The sequence below is a fragment of the Ailuropoda melanoleuca genome, chromosome 6, assembly GCF_002007445.2.
Source record: "Ailuropoda melanoleuca isolate Jingjing chromosome 6, ASM200744v2, whole genome shotgun sequence".
Lineage (NCBI taxonomy): Eukaryota > Metazoa > Chordata > Mammalia > Carnivora > Ursidae > Ailuropoda > Ailuropoda melanoleuca.
In genome coordinates this window covers 114,317,140-114,327,179 of record NC_048223.1, presented here as the reverse complement: position 1 = coordinate 114,327,179, position 10,040 = coordinate 114,317,140, and the positions used below count along the sequence as shown (strand labels likewise).

At 35.3% G+C, this 10,040-nt stretch overlaps 1 protein-coding gene across 1 annotated transcript in view; it reads right to left on the bottom strand.

Annotated features, from left to right (window-relative positions):
* Window positions 1-1,178: 1,178 nt before the first annotated feature.
* TRUB1 (TruB pseudouridine synthase family member 1) overlaps window positions 1,179-10,040 on the bottom strand; it is a 36,402-nt gene continuing 27,540 nt past the window's right edge. Inside the window, exons 5-8 of the mRNA XM_019806031.2 lie at window positions 6,332-6,404; window positions 4,738-4,877; window positions 2,627-2,683; window positions 1,179-1,877 (exon numbers count right to left, since the gene is read on the bottom strand). Of these exons, the coding sequence (XP_019661590.1) occupies window positions 1,618-1,877; window positions 2,627-2,683; window positions 4,738-4,877; window positions 6,332-6,404 (530 nt within the window). The 3' untranslated portion in view covers window positions 1,179-1,617. The remainder of the gene's footprint in view (window positions 1,878-2,626; window positions 2,684-4,737; window positions 4,878-6,331; window positions 6,405-10,040) is intronic.

The following is a 10,040-nucleotide window of genomic DNA, read 5'->3' as shown; positions in this document are numbered from 1 at the left end:
GGTACAGGGTGGCTGACTGTGTTGATGAAATCATCAGGAAAGATCACATAGCTGCCAAAATATAAGCCACAGGGCTGTCCTTTGCACTGATGGTAGAGGTGAATCTAATTATTAGTCTTCTATTTACATTCTATTAGTGGTAGCAGCAATAATTTATTTACAAATATTTATTATAAAAGTTTATTAGTTTCCAAGATCTAAACAAACATACCTATTACCAGGGTAGCACAGCCTTATCAAATAAATGTTCTTAATAACTGTAAACTTCAAAACATGAGTTAAATAATGGCCTTTTCAAACATAAAGAATTTCAATACAATAGAGCCACTAGGAAGCCAAAATAAAGTCAAAGTAACACTAATTTACATTCACTTTTGTGACACCAAAGAAACATGTAGCTCATGTTTCTTTTTTCATTGATTAGAAAACGTGTTCACATGAAAAAATGTTCAAAATCATTAGCCATCAGGGAAATTCAAATCAAAACCACACTGAGATACCACCTTACACCAGTTAGAATGGCAAAAATAGACAAGGCAAGAAACAACAATTGTTGGAGAGGATGTGGAGAAAGGGGATCCCTCCTACATTGTTGGTGGGAATGCAAGTTGGTACAGCCACTCTGGAAAACAGTGTGGAGGTCCCTTAAAAAGTTAAAAATTGAGCTACCCTATGACCCAGCCATTGCACTACTGGGTGTTTACCCCAAAGATACAGACGTAGTAAAGAGAAGGGCCATATGCACCCCAATGTTCATAGCTGCATTGTCCACAATAGCCAAATCATGGAAGGAGCCGAGATGCCCTTCAACAGATGACTGGATTAAGAAGCTGTGGTCCATATATACAATGGAATATTACTCAGCTATCAGAAAGAACGAATTCTCAACATTTGCTGCAACATGGACGGCACTGGAGGAGATAATGCTAAGTGAAATAAGTCAAGCAGAGAAAGACAATTATCATATGATTTCTCTCATCTATGGAACATAAGAACTCAGATGATCGGTAGGGGAAGAAAGGGATAAAGAAAGGGGGTGTAATCAGAAGGGGAATGAAACATGAGAGACTATGGACTATGAGAAACAAACTGAGGGCCTCAGAGGGGAGGGGGTTGGGGGATTGGGATAGACTGGTGATGGGTAGTAAGGAGGGCACGTATTGCATGGTGCGCTGGGTGTTATATGCAACTAATGAAGCATCGAACTTTATATCGGAATCCGGGGATATACCGTATGGTGACTAACATAATATAATAAAAAATCATTAAAAAAAAAAAAAGAAAACATGTTCAACTTTTTCCAGGAAAAGACTTGGAAGAAAAATCAAATCAGAAGATGTGATTTTCCTGAATCCAATCTAACAACATAATAACATCCTAAAAGAACATTCCGTAGTAGAGCAAAGAACTGAAAACTAACTGCAAGGCTATTTATAATGTAGAGCAGATTAACTGTACACCATAGAAACTGTAAATGATGGACATTTTTCTTCACACACACACACAGACAAAATCATGTGGAAAAAAAAATAGTTGTTTGTCTTTTGCACGTAGCTTGTCATTCTGTACACAGGATTCAAATGTCAACCAAGAAATGACGACAATCCCAAACCAATCTTAAGATGTCTTAATTACATCATCTTCTCCCTTTGTCTCACTTAGAGTCATATATTCACAGCTCAAAACTTGTTCATTAGACTCCTCAGGTTTTGACTTTTTAAGTGCCAACTCTGCTGGGAGAAGAGATGAGCAATGTTCCAGACACTGTGCAATGTCATCAATAGTCCATTTGTCTTCAGGAAGGGCATGCTCTTCTAGTGTAAACGGTCCCTGTTTGGTTCGGGTCAGCTCTAGGACATTGGCACAGGAAGAGAGTTCTATAGCAACAAAAAGGGAAAAGAAAATCCACAGGGCAAATGATTCAGTATCATAGTCATGCTCGTGTTCAAATGACAGAAGATCTTGATTCAAACCTCTCCAAACCACCTCAAATGTAAAACTGTAATAATCTAATCTAAGAACCAAGAGCCTTGAGATTAAGAAATGATAAAGTAGCAAAATAATATCTAGTAACTCACCTTATAAACTGCTTTAAAGTCTACAAGGAACTGGCACATACTTTTCTTATTTAGCCATGAAGCAAGCCCACGAGGTAAGTATTACTCTCATCTGCAGGTGAGGTAATCTGACCTGTCCGGTGCCACAGCTGCCAGCAAATGGCAGAGCCAGAACCGCAACTTTCCAGCTGTTTGTAAGACTGTGGCTTCCGGTTTTTAAAAATTTTTTACTTATATCAATGAAAGTAACTTGGAAGGATAAATCTTTTAATCTTACCCCTTTGCGCTAAAATATTTTATATCTGAAATAATGTTGGCTCTTACATTGATTATCCCCATCTTCATTTCCTGCTCCTTTTTCTTTCTCTCCCGTTACAAGCATTTCACGGCAGCTGCTGATGCTGATAATTGTAAGCCATAAACCTTCAATGCTTCTGAAGCTGAAGGCAGCAAGAGTACAGCTCCCTAAGGCCAGCACTCAGAGATATGAAAAATAGAAAATTCCCTCTTCCCATCAAAAAAGAATATTACTCTCTAAATGATAATTCATAATTCATCTTTATGCTTACCTTTGCCAATGTCACTGACCAAGCTTCTGATATAAAAACCTCCTCCACATTCAACATCTGGAATGTTAACAGTGACATGGTAAATTGCTAACCTCCTATGAAATCCACTTTACATAGAAATGATGCCCCTAAACAAATGTAAAAATGCACTATGCAAACAATCGAGTGATAAAATATTTATGCGCTAAAACATAAATTATTCATCCAATAGCATATGTGTTTGTGAGATTGAAAAGTCAGAGTGTGGAGAGAGCAAACAGCAGAAACTCATGAACACATTTTAAATTAACTGGCAAGTCACACCAATGTTAATACTTCAGCCTTGTTCGTCTAATAGGTTTTAAATAGTTGGAAATCTCAGCTTTGCTATTGTGAGCTGTACATTTAAAAAGTATTTTCATATTTGTACACCTTGTTCACTTAATTAGTTTTAAATAGTTGGACATCTCAGCTTTGCTATCAAAGCTGTAGATTTTTAAGATATTTTCAGATTTACACACTCAAAAAATACATCAAACAAAAACCCCTTATCAGGGACAATAATTATGTCTGGGAAAATATACTACATGGAGAGCTCAGTCTATTTAAATGTTCTCTTGGAAATATTACTAAAGAAATCATAAAATAACTAAAATTACACAACGTTCCAGAGTGAATGCATATCTAAACATCTTCTTAACACAGTATATTACACGTTTATTGGTTAAGAGCAAGACTCTGGATTGTTTTTATTCATCCACAAGATATCCTGAATTTCCACACAAAAGGACTACATTCCTGCTGCTTACAGTCTTACCATACAAAAAAAGCCACTTGAGGGAATTAACCAAAACTCACTAGATAGGGATTTTAATTCTTTTTTTTTCCCCATCAGCTCAAGGCTGGGGCCCACTGCTGAGATAAAAAATGAGCACTGGGCTCAAAGCAGGTATATAAACATTCTTGCACTATATTTGACTTTGGTGAAAAGACAGCTCTTTCCGCCTATGACAACCTCCAAGTGAACAAAGTAAGTGTTTACAACTTAAATGCAATTGGAAAAATTCAAGTTTCTCTTCCTTTCATAGATAATATCTACTGTGCCAACCCAGCTGCTGCATTTTCATGGAATGAAGCATTTTTTAGTATGTTTTTCTCATTATCTGTCAAACATTTTAAAGTCAGGACACTAAAGGAAAGAAGTGACTTCATTTTTTAACTGTACAAAAACCACATTCTATAGGAACTTTATATACATTAAATACTCTGTCAAAGCAACAGAAGTTGAGGGAAGAAAATTTGGGGAAATTATCTCTAAAGGGAATTCTATTTAGTGGGCACTGTGAAATTAAGAGCAGGATCAGTTTAAGCAAGCCTGAGAATTTAGAGGAACTACAACTTTTGATTCTTCACGGCTCGTATATGTTCATGACTTCAGCTACTACTTTTCGCATCTAGGAGATCATAAAATTTCCAAACCACAGAAACAAACTTTTTGTTTTTTAAATTTATTTCAAATATAGATTTATAGATAAATTCAAATTGATAACCTGAATTAAAATTTATCGCATGTCCAAGAATACATTTTTCCCTTACCCATTATTTCCATGTTATCAGGATTTTTAGCAGTAACTTGCAGGTAACATAGAAAGGGGAGAAATAATCACTCCGCTCTTAAAATTTCCTGCCCCCAAAAAACTAAAAATGCTTTGTTTTAAAAAGACAAATTAATTTAAATTTTAAAACTGAAGGTAAACTACCAGGTACTAGCCAAAATGGGGGAACAAACATCCATAAGATAATAAAACACAAACTATAAAATTTTGAAAGTATATACCCCTTATCTACTCTTTGCAATTAGAGATGGAAGGTATGTTACTGCCAACTTTAGAAGATAATACGATATACAAAAAATTCAGCCTATTTAGAAAAGTATTTCTGAACTTCCATGTAGGTATCAGTATTTTCATTAAATGTGTTACCAAAAAAGTATTAATAAAATCCTAGCCTTACTTAAATTCAAATTTTAAAAATCTCCAATATACTAGGGATCCATTAAATTACCCAAAAGCAGCCAAATGCAGAATGAAGGTACAGGTCACTACAAATGATTTCAGATTTTCCCACCTTACCTAATGTGAAAAACGGTGGCTGGAATTTTTGAAGGGAGAGACTGTATACGGTAACAGGCCTGGCAGGCTTGGCTGCTACTACTGCGCCTCTCTTCATCAAGGTTGAAAGTCTCTGTCCATCCTTCTTTAATGCGGAATAGCTTGCAGAGATAAGAGAGAGAGACACGGAGTGAAGGAGAGAGAAAAGATTAAGAAAGAATGAAAGAGAGTAACTCCAGATTACAGCAGGGGAAGAAAGAAGGACCAGCAGCCCTTAAATTGAATCTTTCTAAATATGAACTATGTTTTTCTTCTAATCTACTCCATGATGGTGCCAGGATTGAAACTAAAGCTCAATCTGCTACCCAATGAACAATAGTGTCAATTTTACACTTTAACCTTCTCTCTGGAAATGGTCTATTCATGTGTTCACTGGTCCTCATTCCGGGTTAAGGGCACAAGGCCTCTGGTCACAGTGGTCTCTGCTATATTTCCTTGAAACAACTTCCAATACAATAATATTCATTTTCACATAAAAGTTAACAAATTATTTCTAAAATGCAAATCTACTTAACAGATCTTAAGCTTTGTGTGATAAAATTTTATTAGCCCACAAACTCCTTGGGATAATCAACAGAGAAAAAATTTCTAAAACTGCTCTTATAAATAGATATAAACGTGCAATTCATTTTAACAATAATGATAAAAAAAATTTGCTCATATACTGCAAAGTTTTTAAAACTTTTATTTGAGGCAAAATTATGAAGACACATTTCCCTATAGATATTTCAGCGTTCCTGAAAAAAAAATCAGGATTTTAAAGTAAAACATAAATTCTAGGGATGCCTGGGTGGCTCAGTCAGTTAAGTGTCCAACTCTTGATCTCAGCTCAGATCTTGATCTCACGGTCGTGAGTTCAAGCCCCACACTGGGCTCCACGCTGGGCATGGAGCCTACTTAAAACAAACAAACAAACAAACAAATAAATACTAAATTCTAAAAGAACTGTCAGTACTTCTCCTGACACATAACAATTTAGCCATTTTTTTAATAAGAAGCAATTTGCTTGAAATGGTAATGTGCACAAAAGATATGGTTAAGTTGTACTCAATATTCTTATACTTTTAATAAATTATAAATCTCATCTGTTTCATTTGTTGCAGAGAATTGTGAAGCATAAGATTCTGGGCCTAAAAAAATGGTCCCCAGACCTGGAAAAAAGTACCAACTGGACTATGAATCATAGCTCTGACACCAATACTAGCCTGGACTGGTCTCTTCACAGCAATTCCGGGAAGACTGACATCTCTGCACTCCAGAGCTGCCCTGAGGGATACAGATGGAACCAGAAAAACCAATAAACAATGGAATAGCACAGATGTCAGGCTGTGGCCATATCCAGAGACAGAGCAAGCCACATTCCACTACCTGAGAGAGTGTTGGAAGCTCTGCAACCTATCTAAATCAGGCTCACCTTTACTTGATCATATGTATATCAGATTAAAACACGCCTCACCATACATAAAAGGAAGCCCGCTTTTTTTCTCATTAAAGTGATGTTAAACATTGAAAAATAAAAATTAAACATGTATCCAAATTCAATAATGGAACTTACAGGGGAGGTACCTGCATTATATTCCCAGTAAATTTCTGTAGAACGCCTTCAATATCTTCTTGTGTTATTTTATCTGCCAAAAATGAATAAAAAATGTAACACTAAAACAACCACACAAGTATACATGCTGTTTTCACAGCACTGAAAGTTCTGAAAATTCCATTTAAAAAGTTTCTAACAAAATGTATTTGTATGCCAAATTCTACCTTGTTGAGATGAATATAATTCACATTAATGAGATAAAGGGGGAGAAAGTCTTATGTTATGGAATATTAAGACTAAATTTCTTTTGCTTCAATTTTTTCCTCCAAATTTTCTCCAAAACTTAACCAGTCATCTTATACCCATTTAGTTGGTTCTTACTATAGCCTTTAGGAGACCTGAGAAAAATGTTGTATTAGTTATAGAAATAGTACTGCAGTATTCGAAAATGAGGAGATCGGAAGGTAAGCAGAGAAATAAAATAAGTTCTTTTTTCTTTTTTAACTGAAGTATAATTGCATACAATGTTACTCATTTCAGGTGTACAATGTAGTGATTTGACAATATACATTACCTAGTGCTCACCACGATAAGTGGTGAGAGGCAAAATAGGCAAGAGGGATTAAGAGGTATACACCTCCAGTTGTAAAGTAAGAAAATTATGAGAATGAAAAGTACAGCATAAAGAATATAGTCAATAATATGTGGTAACTTTGTATGGTGACAGATGGTAAGCACTGAATATCTGTTATCCACCTGAAACTAATATAACATTGAATGTCAACTATACTTCAATTAAAAAATAAATCATTTAAAAATTTTTTTAATTAAAAAAAGTTAATTTAAAAAAGGGGACGCCTGGCTAGCTCAGTTGGTGGAATGTGTGACTCTTGATCTTGGGGTTGAGTTCAAGCCCCACCTTGGATGTAGAGATTACTTAAAAACAACATCTTAAAAAAAAAGAAAAGAAAAGAAAAATATCCATAAGTTGCTTAAGTTTCTCCAGGCATCAAATACTGTTAATAACTTAATGCAGTATTGAAGATTATTAAGTATTAACCACATTAAAAACTTTACCTGCCAGATTTCACAACTGTACTATGGTATGGCATAAAATTCACACATTCACATTCAATTCTGTCCCCAAGTAAAGTTGTATTTACTTGTCTCCTTCCCTCCCTTCACTGCTCTTAGAATTTCTCTGTTCTTTTAAACAAACACTCCCAGGAGTCTGACTTTAAAGATAAGCCAGTGCAAAAAAAGAATATACACAGCAAGGATACCAGGATTACTAAGCATTTTTTAAACAATGATTTAGAAAAAAGCCTTCAGTGTCTGTTAGTCATGTTTTCAGCTTTTGTTTAATACTCTTTCCAAAAGATTATTAACTATATTATTACCTATAAAATGTTATTACTATAATATTAAAGTATATTTCTGTAATTTTAACAAGTAAAAACTATAACACACTGAAATTCAGTATTTGGGATTTTCATATTCATAGATGACTTTATGTATTTCATATTCAATAAATACAGAAATATTCTGTAACTTGTTTAGGTCACAGTCAATGGAAAGAAATTACAGTGTTTCTTTTTCACTTTGCAGGAAATTTATTTAAACTTTTTATTCTAATACATACATGCTACATTTGATTTTATTAAAAAATATTTTAAAAAACCTAATGTGCTTTGAAGTATTGTGGTAACACCAGAACAGAAATTAAAAGACAGCATGGAATATTATATTCAGGTTTCAAAATCAACACAAGACAGTCTTAACTTCAGTGGGACCTGGATCCTCAAGTTAACACAAACAACAGACTAGAATCTACTAGACTCAAGCAGAGAAGAGCTACAGAACTCAAGAGAATTTCTCCAACACCTAGCAGTCCATAAAGACACATCTCAGATGGGTATTCTCTTCATACTCTTTTTCAGACGGATGTAGCTCATGATATGATGAGGATTTTTCCATGAAAAATTTTCACTCTACTGCAACATAAAACAATTACTGGTGGCATCTTAGTGATGCAAAACTTCCAAATCTAGACAGCCAATGCTACCTCCAAGCTGACCACTGCTAGAGAAACGCTATTACTGAGAAAACTGCAATACTTCATAACTTTGCAATACATTTTTAAATAAGATCAAACGGCTTTCTACTTCTGCTAGGTTGGTCTCTTTATGAACATTCCTGCCAATGTATACTCGTTTTCCTGCTTCGGTGGCTCTCTTTTACTGACACTTCCTGACACAAGATGACAAGATATGCTCTTTGTCATTCTACTTCTGCCAGTGCTTCTTTCTCTGACTTAACATCTCAGGCATTTCTGGTTTGTTCTGTTCATTCTGCAATTAATCATACACAATTTTTAACTGTTACCTAATATGTATGCAGGTATTATCTCACCAATGAAACTCCAAGCTCCTTAAAGGCAAAGGCAGTTCTTATGCAATGTACACAATTACAGTGGAACTCAAGACATTCTTGCTGAATTAGCCAAGGAGCGATAAAATCTCAAGGTCAAAAGGTCATTTAAAAGTCACCTAGGCCAATTATTCATCTGATATTTGAATCACCAGACAGAAAGCCTATGCAGCAAGGTGTTTTACAATAAAGGTGAATTTAATACAATAGAATACAACATGATTATTTTTAATCATATGATTATTATATTCACTACATGAGTATGTCGTGAAGCATGCTGGCTATCTCTAAAATGTGATATTAGTCCAATCCAAATAATAATAAATAGTAAGAATAAAGACACTAGGGGCGCATGGGTGGCACAGTCAGTTAAGGTCCAACTCTTGGTCTTGACGTGGGTTGTGATCTCACAGTTGTGGGATCGAGCCCCACATCGGGCTCCTGCTCAATGCGGAGTCTGCTTAAGATTCTCTCTATCCCTCTGGCCCTCCCCCACTTGTGTTTTCTCCCTCTCTCTCAAAAAAATAAATAAATCTTAAAAAAAAAAAAAAAAGAATACAGGCTTTACCTCCAAAGAATTTAAAAAGAAATGGAGAATAAAATCTGTAAAGCAATTATATCCAATAACTACCCAAAAGAAGTAGATTTGATAAAAGAAGATGGGTATGATAAAACTGTCATAGGATTTGGGTAATTATTCTTTGTTTAGGGGCTAATAAATCATCGATGTGCCAGTATTCATTTGAAATTAATTTTAAAAAGTCATTCTCATAAAATTAATATATGCAAGATCATGTCACACATTAACATTCGCTTAAAATTTGTTGACTCTATTTACATCATGATAGCTGGTACTTAACTGAACTATGGAGTTAAAAGCAATATTCAACCGTGGCAGAGTAACTGGTACTGGACAAGTATTATCACTATAAGCAGCTGTTTAATTGGAAAAAATATATAGGATACAACTATTTTTGAACATTAGACAACAGACAGCAAAGAATGTAATCCCTCAGAGAAGAAAAAGAAACAAGCAAGGCCTTTCTGAAGATCACTTGCTTTCGCTTGCAGATGTTTTCTGAACCATGGTGCAAGGAGGGGAATCCGAAAAAAGCACTGTGATCTTGCTAGAGTAGGGAGATAGACATGAGCAGGAAGGGAGAAATGAGGATGGCAGATAGGAAACTGCCAGCGAGCACCCAGTCTTCACCCAGAGACCACCCCAACTCCCTTAGAGCAACCCCTTTTGCTACATTTCTGGAGTGTCCCTCCCCTTTGCTAAATAAAACCTTTGCTC